This window comes from Salvelinus fontinalis, chromosome 28, assembly GCF_029448725.1.
Source record: "Salvelinus fontinalis isolate EN_2023a chromosome 28, ASM2944872v1, whole genome shotgun sequence".
In the NCBI taxonomy this organism is placed as follows: Eukaryota; Metazoa; Chordata; class Actinopteri; order Salmoniformes; family Salmonidae; genus Salvelinus; species Salvelinus fontinalis.
In genome coordinates this window covers 28121690-28147250 of record NC_074692.1, presented here as the reverse complement: position 1 = coordinate 28147250, position 25561 = coordinate 28121690, and the positions used below count along the sequence as shown (strand labels likewise).

Here is a 25561-nt window from a genome sequence, read left to right as displayed (position 1 = left end):
ATTGCATCCTCCTCGTGTCCTCTCTCATCGCCTCCTTCTCAAAATCCATTGGATGATAAAGCCAGAGGTCCCGCTGCTCTGACCATCTTCCCCAATGGGTTTTGAGCAAGAGGCGAGAAGAGAGAATAGGACTCGAGTGTATACAAAAAAACATTTCCCCATGTCGTTATAAACAAAAACATATCTAACCAAGATGCATTAAAACATAATATATATATATATATGTCGGCAAACATTAGGAATATTATTTTCCCTAAGTATCAGAACTAGAACTGGACTTTACTGTACCTGACACTCATATGATCAAGTAAAGTACAGTTGCTAGGTTAACAAACAAATAACAGATCAAACCAAACTGGATTGAAATCAACTTAATATTTAATGACTGGTACATTTTAACCTTGGAACTTTTCACTTTACATTCTAATATGTGGATAATGAAAATAATACATTAAAAAAGATATCACACATCAGCATTTAGATAACAGATACTGATCATAAAAATAATTACAGCTGTAAAGACGTATTTTGTACACATATTTCAAATACAATTTTGGGGATAAGTGGAATGTTTAGTGCGTTTTAGTTGGGCTTCAGTTTGCAACATCAAGCAACAAGTTTATTCCATAATGCGTATATCATATCCTTGCTTGGTATTAGTGGCATTTATAGCTTTCAGGTTAATGTTGGGAATTACATTTTGTAAATATTTATTTTCTTTTTCCCCCTGCTGTCTATGACTTGAATAGTTTATTTAAATGGAACAAGACTTCTGCCAAAAAGAGCACATTATTATACCTGCATAATTCTACATATACTGCACCTGTGCTCGCATTACTGTACATACCTGTGACTTTCATCTGACTATTAAAAACAAATAAATATGACAAGACCAGGGGGTGCCTATAAGGATGCTTCAATGCAACATTGGTTTATATGCATATACGTGTCAAGTGCATTACTTCTCATCATAAATAAGGGGTGCATAATTCAGTTGGAGTGTTGTTGATTCTATTTCATTTTGCATTGTTGTGGATTGTTTAATGATCATTTGTGAGTTGTAGAGAAACAATATTGCAAAAAAAACATAGAATTAGAATTACTTCTAAATCCTATGCACAAAAACAAGTAATGTTTTAACAAATTGTTTGATAGTATAGATAGAAGCGGGTGGGCACAAAGACGTGATGAGAGGGACTGAACCATACATTTAGGAAACTTGAGTGAGTGTGTTTGCCTCTGTGTATGTATGTGGCTAGAAATGGAGTGGTATGTGTCAGAAGCATTTTACATGTCCCCTCAAGTTTCAGCTTTCTCTTTCTGCTCTTTCTTCTTGCTCTTCTTTAGAAATGATGGGGCCTTGAACTTCTTTTTCTTCTTGGAGGGGGACTTGGAGGGGGATCCCTCAGGGGTGTTGCTGGGCAGTTTAGCGAGTGGCACAGCTGGGGGTGTAGAAATGTCGTTGGTAGACAAAGCCTTCATCCCTTTCTCCAGCTCTTCCGTGGTCTGCTTCTCCTCCTCTCCATTCCCATTCTGCACTGCCGTGGAGGCTGTCTTAGTCTCATCTTGTTGGATAATTGGAGTAAAACAAAAGAAAGAAAGAAATGCAATCAGATTAAATGGCTTTGTTTGTGTTATCAGCATGGAACAGTACACAGCAGACATGTCATGTCATTGCAGTTGTGCCCAACATGCTTGGCTATAGAGAGTGCAACAACTTCTTACAGTTTGTTTCTCAGTACTTACTATTGAAACAATATCTCAGTACCAGAGGGGTGCCCTATTAGTCAGTGTAGACAGACGAACAAAGACAAAGACGAAGACAGAGACCGAAGGAGAGGGGTACATACAGTAGGTGTGGAGACAGATGGCCGTCACAAGACAGCGCTGAAATGTGGCACATTTACAAAAACAACAAACACAACCACCACCAAACCTCACATCGTCAGAACTGAAATCCCATGTTACTCAGACATTGAAATTCTTATACAATATTGTTCTAATTGAGATTCATGCACATCACTCCATGCATTGATATCAATGCATGTTTAATGCAAAAGTCCAAGTTACACATCTCAATTTGGATTTAAATATTTTAGAAAATATTTCATATCACCTATACTGATGCCCACATTTAGTGACTGTCAGCGCAACAGGCATTGTCAATGAGCAGTTGAAGAGGCACATAGTGGAGGCAACAGTACAGGGTCCCGCATATTATCATGTAGGAATTTGAGCAGTCCTTCTCTCCTGTATGCAAAGCAAGCAGAGACAGCTGAGCGTGTTCAGCACTCCCGGCCGAGTCTCACCTGAGGGTGGAGGATTGCAGGGGTGAGGGTTGTTGGTGGGGGAGATGGCTGGGGGAGACTCCTTCTTGTTCTCCACCTCATCCCCTACTGACACACGCAGACAGACAGACAGACAGACAGACAGACAGACAGACAGACAGACAGACAGACAGACAGACAGACAGACAGACAGACAGACAGACAGACAGACAGACAGACAGACAGAGGAGAACATAGAGAGACAGCCAGTGTGGGGTGAGGAGTACATAGAGCTAATTCTAGTTAGCAATGTGCAAGAGTTGTGAGGCAGAGTTAGGAATGAATCAGGAATAGGTGAAAGAAAGAAAGACACATTAACTGTACAGTCTGAGGTTACAGTGCTGTAAGTATAGCGAGCAAGAGAGATAGGAACAGGTGTAAGTAATTAAGGCAACATTTGGAGAGAGGGATAGTGTAAGCCACATGCAAAGTGTAAGTGAGGGATAGCTTCTGGTACAGATATAGGATCTTAATTTGATCACTCTTTTGTTGCTGAGAATTTTCCTGCACCGTGAGCTTGTGAGCTTCGTGATTTACATAAATTCACTGAAAACCCACACTAACACTGTTACATTAACAGTATTGCACATTTCATGTAGCTTACTTTTAGCCAGGTAATAACATAACCACTGATCAAGCAACATTATGGACTAAATGTTAAAATTCTATTGCTGAAGGATTATTTTGCTGTGACAATATAGTTCAAATTAAGATCTCTATCTGTAGCAGTGCACTTACCATCTCTGTGACCTTCTGCTTTCCTCTGCACCTCCTTGCGGTACTCCTCCAGCTCCTTGTCTGTCAGCTGGTTAAATGGGTTGGGGGTCTCCGGCTCAAGTTTTGCAAGTTCTGCCGGGTCTGGAGACTAGGATGAAAAGGAGAAGGGAAGGATATTATAATTTCTGTGGTTTTGTTAATCATTCTCAACCCAAGGGGTTTCCCCATCTCATTTCAGTTTCAACACCCAAATAATGACTACCCAGAAAATAGGTAGGTTGCTAAGTCTTCCAAGTCTTCTTTGTGTTTGCTCCCAAGAGAGCTCATTGGTTTTGTCTTCATGGTTCATGTCTTCTCAGACCATCTTATTTATTTGTTTAGCTTGTTGACTGAGAGCACACATTTTTACAGCAACGTGCAGATTTTTCTGGACCTGGGGAAGAGTAGCAGGGTGGAAGGTGAGGGGTTGAATGAATGAATTAATGAATGATACAATGAGAAGCAGGGGAGTGGGATGATTAGTGGGGATGGTTAGGCGGTCAAAGCAGCTTCTGCAGCTGGGTTAGGAATTTTATTTAACCAGGACAACAGGTTAGTCATCACATCTCTTGCGACAAGACCACAGGGCCTCAGTTTTTATTACATTTTTTAATAATATTTAATTTGAATGGGTTTGGAAACAAATGTAAACAACCACACACATACAGTTGAAGTCGGAAGTTCACATACACCTTAAACTCAGTTTTTCACAATTCCTGACATTTAATCCTCGTAAAAATTGTCTTAGGTAAGTTAGGATCACCACTTTATTTTAAGAATGCGAAATGTCAGAATAACAGTAGAGAGAATGATTAATTTCAGTTTTTATTTCTTTCATCACATTCCCAGTGGGTCAGAAGTTTACATACACTCAATTAGTATTTGGTAGCATTGCCTTTAAATTGTTTAACTTGGGTCAAACGTTTCGGGTAGCCTTCTACAAGCTTCCCACAATAAGTTGAGTGAGTTTTGGCCCATTCCTCCAGACAGGGCTGGTGTAACTGAGTCAGGTTTGTAGGCCTCCTTGCTCCCACACACTTTTTCAGTTCTGCCCACAAATTTTCTATAGGATTGAGGTCAGGGCTTTGTGATGGCCACTCCAATACCTTGACTTTGTTGTCCTTAAGCCATTTTGTAACAACTTTGGAAGTATGCTTGGGGTCATTGTTCATTTGGAAGACCCATTTGCGACCAAGCTTTAACTTCCTGACTGATGTCTTGAGATGTTTCTTCAATATATCCACATAATTTTCCTACCTCATGATGCCATCTATTTTGTGAAGTGCACCAGTCCCTCCTGCAGCAAAGCACCCCCACAACATGATACTGCCACCCGTGCTTCACGGTTGGGATGGTGTTCTTCGGCTTGCAAGCCTACCCCTTTTTCCTCCAAACATAACGATGGTCATTATGGCCAAACAGTTCTATTTTTGTTTCATCAGACCGGAGGATAAAACCGCCAAAAAGTACGATCTTTGTCCCCATGTGAAGTTGCAAACTGTAGTCTGGCTTTTTTATGGCGGTTTTGGAGCAGTGGCTTCTTCCTTGCTGAGCGGCCTTTCAGGTTATGTCGATATTGGACTCATTTTACTGTGGATATAGATACTTTTGGACCTGTTTCCTCCAGCATCTTCACAAGGTCCTTCGCTGTTGTTGTGGGATTGATTTGCACTTTTCGCACCAAAGTACATTCATCTCTAGGAGACAGAATGTGTCTCATTCCTGAGCGGTATGATGGCTACGCGGTCCCATGGTGTTTATACTTGCGTACTATTGTTTGTACAGATGAACGTGGTAATTGGAAATTGCTCCCAATGATGAACCAGACTTGTGGAGGTCTACAGTTTTCTTTCTGAGGTCTTGGCTGATTTCTTTTGATTTTCCTATGATGTCAAGCAAAGAGGCACTGAGGTTGAAGGTAGGCCTTGAAATACATCTACAGGTACACCTCCAATTGACTCAAATGATGTCAATTAGCGTATCAGAAGCTTCTAAAGCCATGACACCATTTTCTGGAATTTTCCAAGCTGTTTAAAGGCACAGTCAACATAGTGTATGTAAACATCTGACCCACTGGAACTGTGATACAGTGAATTAAAAGTGAAATAATCTGTCTGTAAACAATTGTTGGAAAAATGACTTGTGTCATGCACAAAGTAGATGTCCTAACCGAGTACCCAAAACTTTAGTTTATTAACAAGAAATGTGCGGAGAGATTGAAAAATGCGTTTTAATGACTCCAACCTAAGTGTATGCAAACTTCCGACTTCAACTGTACATCTACACATATACAGTACATACTGTACATATACACATAGCAACAGCACAGCCTCCATAGAATTCATTACATAACAATAATAATAATAATAATGTAGAGCTCTCTTTACTTGCACACAATATACTGTAGCTTGGTCGCCGGGCCCTGCCCCCAAAGGTCCACCACCCTGAAGGCCCCAACCCAACACAGGGCCTCAGTTTAACGTGAAAGACAGAAATACAGTACATCAAATCAAAACGTAAAAAACAAGCATTTACACATTCTCCTGCACTAGCCATTAACCACAGCACTGTAGGCCTAGTACTTGATCCTTACCGGTGGACTATCATCAGTTATGACACCGGCTAGTACTTGGGACTGGGGTCCTGCTGTTTTCATGTCCTGCCGGTTCTGCTGCCTGATCTGGAGATAAACAACAACATCAACAACAACCCGAAAGGCTGAAAACCCAGAACCAAACCATGCGATCCCTGTGGTATATCCATACTGTGACATTGTGGCTTACTGAGAGCATTAAGGCAGAAGTACCTTATTTCGTGTTTCCAGCACCTCTTGAGGGTTGGTAAAAAGAGGAACAAACTGATTTGAGTTCTCAATCTTGATGGCTCCACTACCTTGTTGCATCTCCTCTGTCTTCAGCCACTAAGGAAGGGGAGATGACAGTGTTACAGGTCAGGAGTTCTGCAGCATTACCCATCCCATAAACATTGCTTCAAATGCTTTTCCTCCATCAACACATTTGTGCTTTCAATTACAAAAACAAATGGACATTTCTCTTAAAGTTTCTCTTATATGAGAGAGAGAGAATGGCATTTGGCTGGGCAATGTGTCTTTCTTGAAGGACATCCTCCTGATATTCTATTGTATATAAACAGCCTTGGCTGTTTGACTCTGCATTCATGTTTTAATAAAATCATAGCCATCTTTTTAAACCATTATTTTAATACAGTGTTGTTGTTGTTGTCATTTTTTATGCAGCGTTATTATTATCACACGTGTTCTCAGACAGATGGACAGAAACATCACTATCATGCCTTTCCTTTCCACCACCAGAGGGCAGACTCAGCACTGCAGTAATCAACACCAGCACTGGGCTTTCCCCTGCAATGCAGAGGACAAGAGAACGAGAGAGTGGGAGGTACAGAAGAGGAGAGAGAGAGGGAGAGAGAGAGAAAGGGAGAGAGCTAGTCTCCTCCCCCTGCCTGGTGTATGAGGGTCTCTGCCTGCCTGGTATTGTTTTGTCTGAAAGGACTCCACTGCTGGAGCTCTCTGTAGCCATCTCTTTCCCTGAACTATTATAGCAAACAGCCTGTTTTTAAATAACTCTCCTTTTCATGCACACATGAATTAGTGGCACATGCATAGCTTTTAATAGCTGTTAAAGGCTACATCTGTTATTCATATTCCTTTGTGGAAATGCTAATATAATAGATATTTGAAATAAAAACAACAATGTAAATCTGTTAGATTACACTGAACAAAAATCTAAACGCAACATGCAACAATTTAAAAGATTTCACTGAGTTACAGTTCATAGGAAATGAACTGGAAATCAGTCAGTTCAAATAAATTCATTAGGCCCAAGTCTATGGATTTCACATGACTGGGAATACAGATATGCATCTGTTGGTCACAGATACCTTAAAAAATGTAGGGGTGTGGATCAGAAAAACAGTCAGTATCTGGTGTGACCACCATTTGCCTAATGCATCTCCTTCACATAAAGTTGATCAGGCTGTTGATTGTGGCCTGTGGAATGTTGTCCCACTGTCGTACACGTCGATCCAGAGCATGCTCAATGGGTGACATATCTGTGAGTATGCAGGCCATGGAAGAACTGGGACATTTTAAGCTTCCAGGAATTGTGTACAGATCCTTGCTACATGGGGCATTATCAAGCTGAAAAATGAGGTGATGGCAGTGGATGAATGGCACGACAATGGGCCTCAGGATCTCGTCACGGTATCTCTGTGCATTCAAATTGCCATTGATAAAATGCAATTGCATTCATTGTCTGTAGCTTAGGCCTGCCCATACCATAACCCCACCACCACCATGGGGTACTCTGTTCACAGCATTGACATCAGCAAACCCTTCACCCACACGACACCATACATGCTGTCTGCCATCTGGCTGGTGCAGTCGAAACCGGGATTCATCTGTGAAGAGTACACTTCTCCGGCCTGCCAGTGGCCATCGAAGGTGAGGATTTGCAAACTGAAATCGGTTACGACGCCGAACTACAGTCAGGTCAAGACCCTAGTGAGGACAACGAGCACATGCAGATGTGCTTCCCTGAGATGGTTTCTGACAGTTTGTGCAGAAATGATTTGGTTGTGCAAACCCACAGTTTCATCAGCTGTCCAGGTGGTTGGTCTCAGACGATATCGCAGGTGAAGAAGCTGGAATCGGAGGTTCTGGCCTGGCGTGGTTACATGTGGTCTGCGGTTGCGAGGGCGGTTGGACGTGCTGCCAAATTCTCTAAAACGACATTGGAGGCGACTTATGATAGAGAAATTAACATTACATTCTCTGGCAAAAGCTCTGGTGGGCATTCCTGCAGTCAGCATGGCAATTGCACGCTCCCTCAAAACTTGAGACATCTGTGGCATTGTGTTGTGTGACAAAATAAAATATTTTAGAGTGGCCTTTTATTGCCACTAGCACAAGGTGCACCTGTGTAATGATCACGCTGTTTAATCAACTTCTTGATATGCCACACCTGTCAGGGGGATGGATTATCTTGGCAAAGAAGAAATGTTCACTAAGAGGGACGTAAACTAATTTGTGTACAAAATAAGCTTTTTGTGCGTATGGAAAATGTCTGGGATCTTTCATATAATTTATACATGTTGTGTTTATATTTTTGTTCAGTGTAGTATCCATTACCAGTTAGCATAAATGTTGGAATGAACATTGATTTGACAACAGAGATTGAGAATGGACACAAAGGAGGTAGTGGTACTAGTCTATGTACTACCTCCTAGGCTCCTCCCCAGTCCCCCTCTGAAACTAAGTAAGAAAGAAAGCCTTGTCCGAGCTAGACCGGCCCATAGGGCAGTAGCCTATCTCCTGTTTCTGTATTGAGAGGCAGCTTGATGTGCAAGTACACCCCTGGACAGGCCGCTAGTCCCCCACTCTACTAAGGCCCTCCTTATTGTGATATGCTGATGTCCGGGGCTAGCCTAGCTCTCAGGTACTTACTGTGATGTGCTGATGTCTGGGGCTGGCCTAGCTCTCGCGTACTTACTGTGGTGTGCTGATGTCCGGGGCTGGCCTAGCTCTCAGGTACTTACTGTGGTGTGCTGGTGTCCAGGGCTGGCCTAGCTCTCAGGTACTTACTGTGGTGTGCTGGTGTCCGGGGCTGGCTTGGTCCTGGTTTACCCTCAGGTAGGAGTTGGGGGTGTTGAGCCAGCGTGTCTTCGCCTGCTGCTGCCGCTGGGCGTAGGGGTGCTGGCGGGGTAACGGGTGCACCCCCCCCTCCTCAAACTGGAAGGAGTGGACCGTGGCGGGTACCTCCACCTCTCTCCGTGTCCGAGAGCGCTCCAGCAGCACGGGGAAGCGGTAGGCGTAGCCGGTACGGTAACCCTGGAGGGTGGGGAGAGGGAGGTTTATGTGTAATGTCCCCTGTCATGTCCAGTACTGTGTGTCTGACTGATGTATTGTCAATGTCCAATGTCCAGGGGTACAAGTGATCCATATGATCCACACCCTGAAGTTTAAAGTAGGTTAGACCTGTGTCTGGACCACTGTTATTTTCTGGATTTTCTAAGTACTGTTTATGGTGGATGTTAATTCATTAAGGTGGGGGGTGAGAATATCTATTTTAGTGCACGTCCTAAAGAACATTATACCTGCCCTTTTCTTAATGACTGTCCCCATTACACTACTTTGAGAATTTTTGCACCATTGTAAATCATTCCACTACATTGAGAATGCTTGCAGCATTGAACATTTGTTTCTGTGTTGTGATCTCACCAGGTTGTCCAGGGTCCTCATGAGAGCCTCAAACTCGTGCTCCCCGAGTCGACTCTTGGTTAGGGGGCCGAAGGTAGACCCGGCCCAACCCACGGTGCCTGCAGCGATGGGTTTGTGGATGGAGCGGTCCAGCATGATCAGGTTCTGCTCCCCTCCAGCGCTGCACAATGCTGACACCTGTCAGCACATCACAAGATTGCAGCAGTGTGTTATGCCTTGGGTTTGACACGTGGTACAGTTACAGTACTGCACATATGACAGTCAAAGTACAAGGGTACTAAGGCAAGGACAAGCAATCAGGCGTGAAACTGCCAAAGCTGTTCATGCGAATGCTATCACTCTCTCTCTTACACATACACACAAAGTCAACGAGCTAACATTCTGGCAGTTCTCTCTCTCTCGCTCTCGCTGTCTCTCTCGCTGTCTCTCTCTCTCACTGTCTCTCGCTCTCTCTCTCTCTCTCTCGCTCTCTCTCTCTCTCGCTGTCTCTCTCTCGCTTTCTCTCTCTCTATCTCTCCTCTTCTCTCGCTCTCTCTCGCTCTTTAGCTCTCTTTGTTTCTCTCTCTCGTGCACACACAGTCACTGAGCTATGAGTCTGGGAGTTCTCTCACTCTCTCTCAATGGGGCAGTCAGAGTTGTGCCCCAAGCCTTTGGCAGGATGGAGCAGGCTGGATGGATGTCAGTATGTGTGTCTCTATACCTGGATCTGACAGGCAGCCTGGATGTGGTAGATGGTGTAGAAAGCCTCTTCCACTGACTCCCCCAGGGCCACAATACCATGGTTTCGAAGCACCAGCACCTAGGAATAAAGATAGACTTCAGCAAGTGAAAAAACACTTATAGTGCAACCCTCTAGTAACCTCAGAGTACATACAGTCGTGGGCAAAAGTTTTGAGAATGACACAAATATTAATTTTCACAAAGTCTGCTGCCTCAGTTTGTATGATGGCAATTTGCATATAGTCCAGAATGTTATGAAGAGTGATCAGATGAATTGCAATTCATTGCAAAGTCCCTCTTTGCCATGCAAATGAACTGAATCCCCAAAAAACATTTTCACTGCTTTTCAGCCCTGCCACAAAAGGACCAGCTGACATGTCAGTGATTCTCTCATTAACACAGGTGTGGGTGTTGACGAGGACAAGGCTGGAGATCACTCTGTCATGCTGATTGAGTTTGAATAACAGACTGGAAGCTTCAAATGGAGGGTGGTGCTTGGAATCATTGTTCTTCCTCTGTCCATCATGGTTATCTGCAAGGAAACACGTGCCGTCATCATTGCTTTGCACAAAAAGGGCTTCACAGGCAAGGATATTGCTGCCAGTAAGATTGCACCTAAATCAACCATTTATCGGATCAGCAAGACCTTCAAGGAAAGCAGTTCAATTGTTGTGAAGTAGGCTTCAGGGCGCCCAAGAAAGTCCAGCAAGCACCAGGACCGTCTTCTAAAGTTGATTCAGCTGCGGGATCGGGGCACCACCAGTACAGAGATTGCTCAGGAATGGCAGTAGGCAGGTGTGAGTGCATCTGCACGCACAGTGAGGCGAATACTTTTGGAGGATGGCCTGGTGTCAAGAAGGGCAGCAAAGAAGCCACTTCTATCCAGGAAAAACATCAGGGACAGACTGATATTCTGCAAAAGGAACGGGGATTGGACTGCTGAGGACTGGGGTAAAGTCATTTTCTCTGATGAATCCAATTTCCGATTGTTTGGGGCATACGGAAAAAAGCTTGTCCGGAGAAGACAAGGTGAGCGCTACCATCAGTCCTGTGTCATGCCAACAGTAAAGCATCCTGAGACCATTCATGTGTGGGGTTGCTTCTCAGTCAAGGGAGTGGGCTCTCACAATTTTGCCTAAGAACACAACCATGAATAAAGAATGGTACCAACACATCCTCCGAGAGCAACTTCTCCCAACCATCCAGGAACAGTTTGGTGATGAACAATGCCTTTTCCAGCATGATGGAGCACCTTGCCATATCTAAGTGGCTTGGGGAACAAAACATCAATATTTTGGGTCCATGGCCAGGAAACTCCCCAGACCTTAATCCCATTGAGAACTTGTGGTCAATCCTCAAGAGGCGGGTGGACACCCAAATTCTGACAAACTCCAAGCATTGATTATGCAAGAATGGGCTGCCATCAGTCAGGATGTGGCCCAGAAGTTAATTGACAGCATGCCAGGGCGGATTGCAGAGGTTTTGAAAGAGAATGGTCAACACTGCAAATATTGACTCTTTGCATCAACTTCATGTAATTGTCAATAAAAACCTTTGACACTTATGAAATGCTTGTAATTATACTTCAGTATTCCATAGTAACATCTGACAAAAATATCTAAAGACACTGAAGCAGCAAACTTTGTGGAAATTAATATTTGTGTCATTCTCAAAACTTTTGGCCACGACTGTACACTCTTATTTTTCTTTGACCCTGTCATCACAATTCTTATGGTTTCAGAAAAAATATAGTAAATTGAGCTTATGTTTTCCCTATTATTGGAGATATTTGTCTCAAGCAGCAAATGAGCAGTATCAGAACTAAATCACAAGCATGTCACATTAACCCCTTGTTCTGCTGTAATGTCCTCACCTTACAGGTGGGCCCCAGGCTCTTCTGGAGCCCCACTCTGTCCTCCTCGTCCTCCATCAGCCTGTTGTAGTCGTAGTACGCTACCTCACCCACCAGCAAAGCCTCATGAGACAGCGGCAGGAGGCCACACTTCATGGCTGACACCTGCACACACAGACAACTAACTATAAGTCACAGTAGGATTTAGCATGGTTTTTCATGACGCCTAATCTTATATTGTCATCTAATACATTGTTATATTATACCTATTATTACTGTACATTTTAGTCATTTATCCAGAGCGACTTACAGTAGTGAGTGGATACATTTTTCGTACTTGTCCCCCGTGGAAATCGAACCCACAACCCTTGTGTTGCAAGCTCCATGCTCTACCAACACACCTCCAAATCTCAAGTGCAGGAGTACTACTACCGGGTGAGTCCTAGGACTGCACTCCATTAGAAAAAAACATTCTAAACTAATTACAGATGTGCAACAAGTGTGTGTGTGTGTGTGTGTGTGTGTGTGTGTGTGTGTGTGTGTGTGTGTGTGTGTGTGTGTGTGTGTGTGTGTGTGTGTGTGTGTGTGTGTGTGTGTGTGTGTGAGAGAGAGAGACTCACAGCGGTAGTGGCGGGGGTGTGGAGGTGCAGCAGACAGCGTACGTCTGGCCGGGTGGAGTAAATGGCTGAGTGAAGGCTGAAGGACCCCAGGTCTACCCCCAGGGGGGTGCTGCCCCTCTCCACCACCTCCCCCAGGATGTTCACCTTCACCTGGGAGTGGACAACTACGCATCAACACCACCAGCAGCAGCACTGAGATGAGTTCTATTTGGTTTTTACACTCGTTTGGATACTTAGTTGTTCCTGACAAAACTAGCACCTGTATATATTTATGTAATGCCTATTACAGTCCTATTACAGTCCTATTACAGTCCTATTACAGTGCATATTACCATTTTTATTATAATGCAAAGCAAAACAAAAAAGGTTGCTTGATGAAGACATTCTGTGATAATCGAAAACTTCAACAAGCATTTCTCAACGGCTGGCCATGCCTTCCTCCTGGCGACTCCAGCCTTGGCCAACAGCCCCCCCCCCCCCCCCCCCCCCGCTACTCGCCCAAGCCTCCCCAGCTTCTCCTTTACCCAAATCCAGATAGCAGATGTTCTGAAAGAGCTGGAAAACCTGGACCCATACAAATCAGCTGGGCTTGAAAATCTGGACCCCCCATTTTCTGAAACCTCAGCCACGCTCAAGGTACTAAACGATATCATAACCGCCATCGATAAAAGACAGTACTGTGCAGCCATCTTCATCGACCTGGCCAAGGCTTTCGACTCTGTCAATCACCATATTCTTATCGGCATACTCAGTAGCCTCGGTTTTTCTAATGACTGCCTTGCCTGGTTCACCAACTACTTTGCAGACAGAGTTCAGTGTGTCAAATCGGAGGGCATGTTGTCCGGTCCTCTGGCAGTCTCTATGGGGGTACCACAGGGTTCAATTCTCGGGCCGACTCTTTTCTCTGCATATATCAATGATGTTGCTCTTGCTGCGGGCGATTCCCTGATCCACCTCTACGCAGACGACACCATTCTGTATACTTCTGGCCCTTCCTTGGACACTGTGCTATCTAACCTCCAAACGAGCTTCAATGCCATACAACACTCCTTCCGTGGCCTCCAACTGCTCTTAAACGCTAGTAAAACCAAATGCATGCTTCTCAACCGTTCGCTGCCTGCACCCGCACGTCCGACTAGCATCACCACCCTGGACGGTTCCGACCTAGAATATGTGGACATCTATAAGTACCTAGGTGTCTGGCTAGACTGCAAACTCTCCTTCCAGACTCATATCAAACATCTCCAATCCAAAATCAAATCTAGAGTCGGCTTTTTATTTCGCAACAAAGCCTCCTTCACTCACGCCGCCAAACTTACCCTAGTAAAACTGACTATCCTACCGATCCTCGACTTCGGCGATGTCATCTACAAAATAGCTTCCAATACTCTACTCAGCAAACTGGATGCAGTTTATCACAGTGCCATCCGTTTTGTTACTAAAGCACCTTATACGACCCACCTCTGCGACCTGTATGCTCTAGTCGGCTGGCCCTCGCTACATGTTCGTCGTCAGACCCACTGGCTCCAGGTCATCTACAAGGCTATGCTAGGTAAAGTGCCGCCTTATCTCAGTTCACTGGTCACGATGGCTACACCCACCCGTAGCACGCGCTCCAGCAGGTGTATCTCACTGATCATCCCTGAAGCCAAAACCTCATTTGGACGCCTTTCCTTCCAGTTCTCTGCTGCATGCGACTGGAACGAATTGCAAAAATCTCTGAAGTTGGAGACTTTTATCTCCCTAAACAACTTTAAACATCTGCTATCCGAGCAGCTAACCGATCGCTGCAGCTGTACATAGCCCATCGGTATATAGCCCACCCAATTGACCTACCTCACCCCCCATACTGCTTTTATTTATTTACTTTTCTGCTCTTTTGCACACCAGTATCTCTACTTGCACATGATCATCTGATGATTTATCACTCCAGTGTTAATCTGCTAAATTGTAATTATTCGATTTATTGCCTACCTCCTCATGCCTTTTGCACACATTGTATATAGATTCTCTTTTTTTCTACCATGTTATTGACTTGTTTATTGTTTACTCCATGTGTAACTCTGTGTTGTTGTCTGTTCACACTGCTATGCTTTATCTTGGCCAGGTCGCAGTTGCAAATGAGAACTTGTTCTCAACTAGCCTACCTGGTTAAATAAAGGTGAGAAAAAAAAAAAAAAAAAAAAAAGTGAGCAAAAGCATTATTTAATAAGTTGACTGAATAATTACTACTTATCTATGTCAACCAGAAACAAATCAGCTTATGTTTTATCATACAATATCAAATATGGTTCAGGGTTAACAAGCAGCACACTTATCACTGAATATTTGTTTTCCGATGAAGTGGACATCTTTAGTTTCCTTTGTGACTGTGGCGCATCGTTAGCACAGTTATAACAATGAGACAGATATTTCACCAGTGGTATAAATGTGAAGCATCCGGTTGGTGTTTCCACTCACCACCAAATATGGTTATGAGAGGAAGCCCAGTGGCCGGCAGTGGGAGAAGATGGAGCGAGACGGATTTTGGCAGACATTCTACTAATTTTCTTATTGATGAAACATTTGATCTCCATACAATTTCCTGTTTCCAAAACTATCTGTAACAGAGTGGACTGTGTTTTGTAGACTTTACCCTTTGCCAAAGCTTCAAAAAAGTGCATTGTTTACAAGGAGTGCAAGGGAAATTGAGTTATTGCACACACACACTTCACAGAGTAGGTGTTTCCTAATGGAAATATGAAAATAAATGCTTGAACGCTCTGCCCACCTCCTTGCTTGTTCTGCCCACTATGATTCCTTTGCTCCCATTGGAAACGACAGACTCTGGTCTATCTTGGGTTAGTTATAAAAAATCTTCGACATTAGTAGTGAACTCACCAGGCTAGAGGCAGTGACTTCACCATAGGCCAAGCCATTGGGCGGAACTAGGAAGTGCTCCTGTTCCTTACTGACATGCAGCTGACAGGAGACAACACACACACAACTCTGTCAGATATCAAACTTTACAAACAGAGAGAGGGATAGAGATAAGGAAGGGATGGGTAGAAAAACAAACAGAGAGAGAATGAGGCCAAATGTAAAAATAGAAAGCACAAAGAGAGAGAGAAAGTTAAGTAGTGACAAAAAAGCTGTGATGTTGTCCTTTCAAAATTAGTTCCATAAGTGCATAGTCAAGTATCTGCTTCAAAGTTTCAAAAGCTGCATACAATTTTACCCTCATGGACATTGTAATGGTAATTATGTTACTAAAACCATCTCTTTTGACAGTAGTGCTTTTTTGCATTGTCAAAATAGGGTTCTAAAAGAACAAAGCAAAATAATGAAAGAAAGACCAAAAGAGTGTGTCAGCCAGGCAGGTCTACTCACGGTGAGGCAGGTGTGGCTGAGCTGGGCCCAGCCGTAGAGGTCCAGAAGGCGGTGGACACTGGCTAGTTTACAGCGCATCAGCCTCTCTCCCTTCACCATGCTGCTGGGCTCCGAGCCATGCAGGTCATTGATGGGCGTCACCATCATCATGCCTACACAGGGAAAGATTGAAAGTAGAGAGGAGTCAATAGCAGATCAGAGAACATTATCTTGTGTGTTTGTTTGTTAATCTTTTGGTCAGGTGATTTACTTGTCTGTGTCTTGGTGTTAGACATGTATTTGATGTGTATTTGAACCTGTACATCCATGAATATGTTTATTTATGTGTGCATGTTTATTTCTGAGTGTGTGTGTGTGTGTGTGCGTGTGTGTGTGTGTGTGTGTGTGTGTGTGTGTGTGTGTGTGTGTGTGTGTGTGTGTGTACCTACACATTACCTGTACTGGAGGGGGAGGTGGATAAGGCGGCAGGGGAGCCTTGAGAGGCCATGTAGTCAGCTATCTGCCTCAGAGCCCAGAGGTTGGAGCTGCTGCCTCCCTTCTTCATCTGTTCCTGGATCAGAACATCCAGCTCCTCCCGGAAAGACTATACACACACACACACACGCACACGCACACGCACGCGCACACACGCACGGACACACGGACACACGGACACACATACACCCAGCACACACGCAGCATGCATACGCACGTACACACACAGAACAAGCTATTAACATGGTAGTTAAAATACACCCACAATTAGCCTGAGAGCTAAAACACTCAGAACGGTGCAGGCTAGTTGCTAGATTATTAGAAACTGGCGTGCTAGATTAGGGTTGGAGTGAAAAGCTACAGGATGCTAGCTCTCCAGGAACAGGGTTGGAGAGCCCTAACATAGACTGACCAGGTGAATCCAGGTGAAAGCTATGATCCCTTATTGATGTCACTTGTTAAATCCACTTCAATCAGTGTAGATGAAGGGGAGGAGACAGGTGAAAGAAGGATTGTTAAGCCTTGAGACAACAGAGACATGTAATGTGTGTGTGTGCCATTCAGAGGGTGAAGGGTTATGGTAGTAAGTGCCAGGCGCACCGGTTTGTGTCAAGAACTGCACCGCTGTTGATACACACAGGTCCCTGTATGTATCAAGAGGGTCTCTTTGAATACTCTTGAAAAGTCTCCCACACACATACAGTATGTGTATATGCACACACAGAGACACACAGACGTGTGTGCACACTCACACATAGACCCAAGCCGACTGGACGCACACACAAGAACATACACACACACAGTGAGTGTACTCACCGGGCTCTGCAGGAGGCTGGAGACCCGTTTCTTGTGTTGGGGCTCAGAGGAGCCGGGTGTGTAGTGTTGTGGAGACACCAGGGCCTCGGGGACCCTATCACTAGGGGCCCCATCAATGGGGCTCCACTGCACAGGCGTGCCCTTAGGGGTGGGCGAGGTGCTCATCTTCTACTGCTCACAGGGGGGTGCCACAGGACGATGAGTGGGAAGAGCTGGGGAGAGAGGAGAGGGAAAATAAAATTCATTGCAGTTTCAAAGAGATATATTTAGCATTTTGTGAAGAACTTAATTTAATGCAAAATGCAATGCACAATAAATACAGTGCATGCATATGCTGTAATACATTTGAGTTTAATGTCGTCTAACCTGCTGCAGTTACCAATCATTAGCCTTAAAGATGGAGTCTGCAGTAGGGGAAATAGCGCCACTGGCCGCCCCACCACTGTTGTCACTGATTTTGTTGCCGAGCTGAGGAGCGTCGGGCAGCATGGTCAAACAACATTGCAGTACATATTGTGCTCTTCTATGCTTCTATGCGTGCAATGATGTCAGAGAGGGAACAACTGTGTTCGTTGTTTGTTGTAATTTTGTTGTTTTAATATCACAAACGGATGGCTGTTTCACCATTAAGGATTCCAGCTTTAAACGTCAATATAGACACAAACACAGAAGCCTTCCTTCCACCCCACACTAGGGATGAGCTATTCCACAGCGTAAAGCCTGTGTGTGCCGTAGGCTAGCGGAACCAGTGGGGAGTGGAGAAATGCAGCATTAGCAGTAAGAGGTCAGACAGCAGCATTACAACCCCTGTCAGCAGGAAGTCAACTCAATCATAGATGACCAGTAATTGGAGAACCAGTAAAGAATTACCGGAAAGGTTTTCAAAAAGAGCCAACCAACCTTCACCCAGTAAGTAAACACACACACACACACACACACACACACACACACACACACACACACACACACACACACACACACACACACACACACACACACACACACACACACACACACACACACACACACACACACACACACACATTTCTGCTAAAAGCAGATTAGACCCTTAACACGCCACACCCTCTCTCCTGTGCTGACACAAATTCAAAACTGAACTGCTCAGATTAGCCACATATAGCTCACAACATCACATAAAAATATCCCGCCCTGGTAGGGTAAACATCTGAAGGACAGGCAAACATAGTGATGAAATATACAATTAGCCTACACCAACTGCAGGAACATCAGTGATGGTAAATGTATAGTTAACCAAACTAATGTAGGCTATGTTCGTTTACAAATTACAAAAATACAAATACATAAATGTATATTTAGTTTGAACTATTCCTTTAGATATTAAATGGTGAATTTCAGGATGCACTTTGTGTTGGTATGGTTTCCTAAGCTCGTAAACAGTTTTTAACCATAATCTGTAAACATTCAAGTATCTAAATGCACTCCTAACTCCTCCTCTAACGGATTCACTCTACTCCCAAACACTTACACTTTGGAGTGTCTGCAAACCAAATGGCACCATATTCCCTATATAGTGCACTACACTTGACCAGGGCCCATAAGGCTATACTATATAGGGAAAAGGGTGCCATTCGGCACACAACCTGTGAGTGTGTCAAAACTGTCTGGTTCTTTGTGTGAGAGTCACTGCAAGTGGGCACAGCTGCTGAGAGGAGAGTAGCAGACAGAGAGCAGCTCTCTCTCTCTCCAGGGAGGGCTATAATGACTAGGACGTCACAGAGGTTGGGCTTTAGTAGTCTATACCCATTTCTACCTCCTTCTCCTTCCCCACTATTAGAGCACAACATTGCATTAGTGAAAACCAAGACCGTTCTCAGGGCAGGCCTGGTTGTAGCTAGATATGTTCAAGTCGCGTCAGGAACAATTTTAACATTTTAGCTAACCCTAACCTAATTCTCCTAACCTGCCACGCTAATCCTCCTAACCTGCTGCTTAAGTTCTCCTAACCTGCTACGAAAGTCTCTTCTGCTAGTCAAAACCGGTAGACCTGCCCGGAGAGCAGTGAGAGTATCCACTAATTCGATACTGCTATTAGAACTGGGCAAGCCTCTTCACCTGAGCTCCAGGAAAACCCAGAGGAAAGAGAGGGGAGCTCTGACAGGCGAAACCTATGCCCTCAGTTCACTCACCTCCCATTGCTGCTGCTTATGATGAGCATCTCTGCCAGTCGAATTAGGAGCTGGACATGTGGAAACCACATTAAATGTCCATATGCATTACATGCATTTATCAACCCTTATAAATGCACAAATGTTCCTGATATGGCTGACTGAGAGCAGGAGATGCAGTTAGAGGAACTAGGGGGTGAATAGGAGTATAATGAGGGCTCCCACGTGGCGCGGCGGTCTAAGGCACTGCATCTCAGTGCTAGAGGCATCACTACAGACCCTGGTTCGAATCCATGCTGTATCACAGCTGGCCGTGATTGAGAGTCCCATTGGGCGGCGCACAATTGTCCAGCGTTGTTAGGGTTTGCCGGGGTAGGCCATCATTGTAAATAAGAATTTGTTCTTAACTAACTTGCCTATTTAAATAAAAAATAAACACAAGGAATCCCAAATTGATTTCTCTGGCCAGGCTTTCATTAGGTTAATGAGGGAAATTGCAGTTAATGGACATAAACTAATTATGTACCTACTTTGGAAAAAGTCAGCATTGATTCTGTCTTGTTTACCCATGCTAACCCGCTTTTTACTCAGCCAGTTGTCACACCTAACAAATTGAAAATAAGCTATATTGGTGAATATTATCTTTGTCATTGGAACTTTAGATCTAAACACCCTCTCATTTCAAGTTCTAAAAAAAGCAGAAAACTCAGTCTTAATATTTTCCTGCATATTTATGGACATAATGAGCTAATCTTTAATAAATGAATAGTCCAAATTGCATTATCAGATTTTTTAAATCAAAGTCCCTCTTGGGCAGTAATGGGAGGGCAGTTAACATTTTAAATTAACCCTTGTATAATATCAGCAGTCTCATATCTTCTGTGCTCTGGTCCTCATGATTTATTCAGATCATTTAATAGCATGGGTGTGTTGTTAAAGGAACAGACGCACAGGAAAGACAAAGAGACACATTAATTTGTGATTGGACTGATAATACATTATGTAACATGATCGTGACCAGGGGTAAATGGTTTCATGTTCTGCTGTATAAGCTGCATTCAATAATCTTTCATTGGATATAATCTGTCCAACCACCACCATCTAGACATGCAAAACATGCCCCAGGATTGGAGCAGGCCTATTCTGAAAGGATGCTATGGTTTCGTTTATAGTTATCCACAATGACGCCAATAAACTGAACATAATAAATTATGGGTGGGCAGACTTCTGATCCTTTGACTGTCACGCATTATCTAGGTGAGAACAACACATCGTATGAAAGGAAGTTAACTGGAATGAAATATGAAATTGTAATCTTCACAACAATAGAAACATCTATGAGAAATAGATAAGCAGCTTGAAAGTTCCACTGATGAACTGTGATCTTGAGAATGCATTTTCATCTTGACATTTTCTCTCCAGACAGCAGTGTATCCCCTCTCCTCCGCTCCAGCATCCCTCTCACTTTCTCTTCAACCATTAGGTCTCTATACACTATTGATTTTTTTACTAACTTCATACAGATAATGTTTATGATAAGTATCAGTATCTGGAACATAAAATATATACCACATCTTACCTTACGTGTAGTTTCTCTGTATGTACCTGTACAATTGAACAGATTTCATCTAGTCGCTAAACGCCACCTTTCTAATGTTTCTGTTTTTATTGAATAACAAAAAATATATAATTCTGCCACTTATTTTCCTTCAAAATATGTTTCCCTAATGATAGCCAGTATGCACATATCTACAGTTGAAGTCTGAAGTTTTCATACACCTTAGCCAAATACATTTAAACTCAGTTTTTCACAATTCCTGACATTTGATCCTCGTAAAAATTCCCTGTCTTAGGTCAGTTAGGATCACCACTTTATTTTAAGAATGTGAAATGTCAGAATAATAGTAGAGAGAATGATTTATTTCAGCTTTTCTTTCTTTCATCACATTCCCAGTGGGTCAGAAGTTTACATACACGCAATTAGTATTTGGGTGCATTGCCTTTAAATTGTTTAACTTGGGTCAAACGTTTCGGGTAGCCTTCCACAAGCTTCCCACAATAAGTTGAGTGAATTTTGGCCCATTCCTCCTGACAGGGCTGGTGTAACATTTTCTATAGGATTGAGGTCAGGGCTTTGTGATGGCCACTACAATACCTTGACTTTGTTGTCCTTAAGCCATTTTGCAACAACTTTGGAAGTATGCTTGGGGTCATTGTCCATTTGGAAGACCCATTTGTGACCAAGATTTAACTTCCTGACTGATGTCTTGAGATGTTGCCTCAATATATTCACATAATTTTCCTGCCTCATGATGACATCTATTTTGTGAAGTGCACCAGTCCCTCCTGCAGCAAAGCACCCCCCACAACATGATGCTGCCACCCCCGTGCTTCACGGTTGGGATGGTGTTCTTCGGCTTGCAAGCATCCCCCTTTTTCCTCCAAACATAACGATGGTCATTATGGCCAAACAGTTCTATTTTTGCTTCATCAGACCAGAGGACATTTCTCCAAAAAGTACGATCTTTGTCCCTGTGTGCAGTTGCAAACCGTAGTCTGGCTTTTTTATGGCGGTTTTGGAGCAGTGCTGAGCAGCCTTTCAGGTTATGTCGATATAGGACTCGTTTTACTCTGGATATAGATACTTTTGTACCTGTTTCCTCCAGTATCTTCACAAGGTCCTTTGCTGTTGTTCTGGGATTGATTTGCACTATTCGCACCAAAGTACGTTCATCTCTAGGAGACAGAACGTGTCTCTTTGCTGAGCGGTATGATGGCTGCGTGGTCTCATGGTGTATATACTTGCGTACTATTGTTAGTACAGATGAACATGGTAACTTCGGGCATTTGGGAATTGCTCCCAAGGATGAACCAGACTTGTGGAGGTCTAAAAAAATTGTCTGAGGACTTGGCTGATTTCTTTTGATTTTAGTTTGATAACAAGAAATTTGTGGAGTGGTTGAAAAACGAGTTTTAATGACTCCAACCAAAGTGTATGTAAACTTCTGACTTCAACAGTATATATTAAGAAACATAGTTTTTTTCTGTCAGAAAATAGACATTTCCATTAAAGGGGGCGTTTTCTCCCAAGTTACCTTAACAATGATGTGATTATAATAGGTGATTCAAGCAATAGCTAATTAGAAGATATACTTCATGAATATAAACATGCATGAAGTCACTTGACTAGGATGACTAAAGCTTCTGTTCAACACAATTTATCATCCATTCAAAACAATGCTCTGGGGGTTGTAAATTACGATTCAAATGTCTCCTGAAAAAAAAAAATCCTTCCTATTTTGTACAGTTCCTTCATGGCAGCATCCCTGCATCCCTCATGGGGCCGCCGCCCCTGAATGACCCCTGAATGGCTGCCAAGCAACCAGACGAGCAGCGCTGCAACATCAGCACCAAGGTAGCACCCACTGCGCGACTGATTTTTCAGCCCTGCCTGGCAGCTTGGTTGACGATAACAAAGGTTAAGACAACGTTATTCTAATATCCAATGAATCTTTGCAACAATGGGACCAGCTAAGCAACAGCGCTGGTCCCAAATGTGTGACGGTCATCATTGTCTCAACCTGTAGAGTTTCGACCTAGCCTAGTAGGCAGATCTAAACGAATGGCCATGCACACGCAATATGCCAAGCTATAGAGCAGGGGCCTGTTATGGTGGTACCCAGACCGTACGTGTGAGGCGGAGGGGGCCACTTCTGTTCATCACGAATCCAATTATAGCCTGCCTACACAAACCCCAACCTGTATAATAAAAAGCGACTAACCAATCACCAAAGATTAAAAAAATAAAGAATGCATCCATGCAAGACGGTCCTTCTCGTGATTTAATCCAATTCATGTTATGCGATTTAACGTTTGAAAATAAGAGCACTGTGCCGCGCATATCAGCAAATACAAACAAAACCATGTAATTCGTATAGAGCCAAGAGAAACGTATTTCTTCCATCGAAATAAATACATATGATATAATTCTCATGAATAATGCCTATAAACCGTAAGACTGCCTCCATGTTTGCTGCCGCAAAACAGCTTGCTGGTGATGATTAGCAGGCCAATAAAAATGTAAAGGCTGCAAAGTTGTGAGGAAACGGTGAAGCAGCTACCTCTTAGAATTAGTTTATTATTGGGAATTATAATTGTTATTACTTTCCGGTTAGAAACGATTTTATTTTCTACATCTGATACTGGTCATTGTCAGATCAGTGTTATGGCATGCATCACACTACTAGCAAAGGATCAATAGACTACATTTCAATGGCGTATCACCCAATGGATGGTCACGAAAATGTTGATAGCTTAAATTACAAAAAACGAAATTACATCAAAGTAAAAAAATAACTTCTGATAGCTGGTTATGTCTGTTCTTACCTCAGTGCATTCTCTGCGGCTTTTCTTTTGTGGATGCGCGTCACACCCTCTGCCTTAGGACTTAAAACCCAAACAACAGAATCTGCTATAATTAAAATGCAACCCTAATGTTTATAGCCCTAGGTTATTACGTTATGTCTTCCTATACCGCGGCCGCCTGCTGTATATCCCCGCTGTTTTTCATCGTTGAGCGCGCCTGGACCAGCCCATTGCCACGCCTGCCCACACTCCAACACCCTGACCGCTGCAAGGGTCTTCTGCACGATTCCGACACCAACTGCACTCCCCAAAATTCGACAGCAATTAATTTTTCTGTAAGATTTAATAGCACTTAGGCACATTGTTTTCTCTGTGTGGTAATTTTCCACTTGGAATTTAATGCAAATGTCGTGCACACCAGCATGGTGTTATTGTTTTATTTTTGTCCTATGGCAACCTGGAATTGTAATATTGCAAAAACATTGAAGCTGTGACCACGAATTACAATCTGGCGCCACCTTGTGCTCAAAATAAGGACTCCAAGGAAACAAAATGCACAACAAACAAAGCCCCATTACCCTTCACAGGCATGGCATGAAAGTGGGCCTGTGGGCTGGGGTCAATATTCAAGTATGATTAAATGTTAGTTAAATTACATTTAGAAGTGTATATATTTTACATTGAGTCTTTGTTAGGTAAGTAATGGTATACAAGTTTTGCATGGACCTACAGTGCATTCAAGTATTCATACTCGACTTACTCCACATTGTTACAGCCTGAATTTAAAATTGATTAATATATTCTCACCCATCTACACACCCCTTAATGACAAAATGAAAACATGTTTTAGAAATTTTTGCAGATGTATTGAAAATGAAATACAGAAATATATAATTTACATACATTTTCAAACCAGAGACAATACTTTGTAGAAGCAACTTTATTAGCGATTACAGCTGTGAGTGTTTCTGTGTAAGTCTCCAAGAGGTTTGCACACCTGAATTGTACAACATTTGCCTGTCATTTACAAAATTCATGAAGCTCTCAAATTGGTTGATCTGTACTAGACAACCATTTTCAGTTCTTGCTATGGACTTAGGCAGATTTAAGTCAAAACTGTAATTCAGCCACTCGGGAACATTCCCTGTCTTCTTGGTAGGTTAATTTCCTGCTGAAAGGTGAATTAATCTCCAAGTGGCTGGTGGAAAGCACACTGAACCAGGTTTTCCTCTAGGATTTTGCATGTGCTTAGCTTAATTCTGTTTCATTTTTAACCCGAAAAACTTTAGTACTTAACAATTACAAGCATATCCATAACATGAGTCAGCCACTACTATGCTTGAAAATGGAGAGTGGTACTCAGTAATGTGTTGGTTTGGCCCAAACATAACACTTGTATTCATGACAAAAAGTTAATTTCTTTGGCAATTTTTTAAAATTACTTTAGTGCCTTAATGCAAACATGCATGTTTTTAAATGTTTTATTCTGTACAGGTGTCCTTTTCACTTTGTCAATGATGTTAGTATTGTGGAGTAACTACAATGTTGATCCATCCTCAGTTCTATCACTGCCATTAAACTGTTTTTAAAGTTGGCCTTGGTGAAATCCCTGAGCGGTTTCCTTCCTCTCCAGCAACTAAATTAGGAAGGACGCCTGTATCTTTGTAGTGACTGGGTGTATTGATACACCATCCAATGGGCAATTCATAACCTCACCATGCTCAAAGGGATAGTCAATGTCTGCTTTTTACATTTTTACCCATCTACCAATAGGTGCCCTTCTTTGCAAGGCATTGGAAAACCTCCCTGGTCTTTGTGGTTGAATCTGTATTTGAAATTCACTGCTTGACTGAGGGACC

At 43.1% G+C, this 25561-nt stretch overlaps 1 protein-coding gene across 3 annotated transcripts; it reads right to left on the bottom strand.

The window, feature by feature from the left end:
- Window positions 1–360: 360 nt before the first annotated feature.
- LOC129826538 (beta-adducin-like) lies at window positions 361–24179 on the bottom strand. Of its 3 annotated transcripts, none has more exons than XM_055887391.1 (15): window positions 23724–24178; window positions 17191–17402; window positions 16336–16483; window positions 15901–16052; window positions 15412–15492; window positions 12532–12681; window positions 11933–12076; window positions 10040–10138; window positions 9340–9516; window positions 8704–8949; window positions 5890–6003; window positions 5677–5763; window positions 3066–3192; window positions 2310–2396; window positions 361–1565 (listed from the first exon to the last, which is right to left on the bottom strand). In XM_055887391.1, the coding sequence occupies exons 2-15, from the start codon at window positions 17353–17355 to the stop codon at window positions 1300–1302; spliced, it is 2043 nt and encodes a 680-aa protein (XP_055743366.1). In that variant the 5' UTR covers window positions 17356–17402; window positions 23724–24178; the 3' UTR covers window positions 361–1299. The 3 variants fall into 3 exon arrangements, with proteins under 3 accessions (XP_055743366.1, XP_055743367.1, XP_055743368.1); XM_055887392.1 differs by having other exon boundaries at window positions 2310–2393; XM_055887393.1 differs by lacking the exon at window positions 2310–2396 and having other exon boundaries at window positions 23724–24179.
- Window positions 24180–25561: the final 1382 nt, after the last annotated feature.

What these genes read in the sequence shown, in the direction of transcription:
- LOC129826538 (XM_055887391.1), bottom strand. Translation starts at nt 17,355, where the DNA reads ATGAGCACCTCGCCCACCCCTAAGGGCACGCCTGTGCAGTGGAGCCCC. An exon ending in ACACCCCCGCCACTACCGCT is followed by an intron (nt 12,077 to 12,531) that starts GTGAGTCTCTCT and finishes CTGTGTGTGCAG; the next exon opens with GTGTCAGCCATGAAGTGTGG. An exon ending in AGGCTGCCTGTCAGATCCAG is followed by an intron (nt 9,517 to 10,039) that starts GTATAGAGACAC and finishes ATGTGCTGACAG; the next exon opens with GTGTCAGCATTGTGCAGCGC.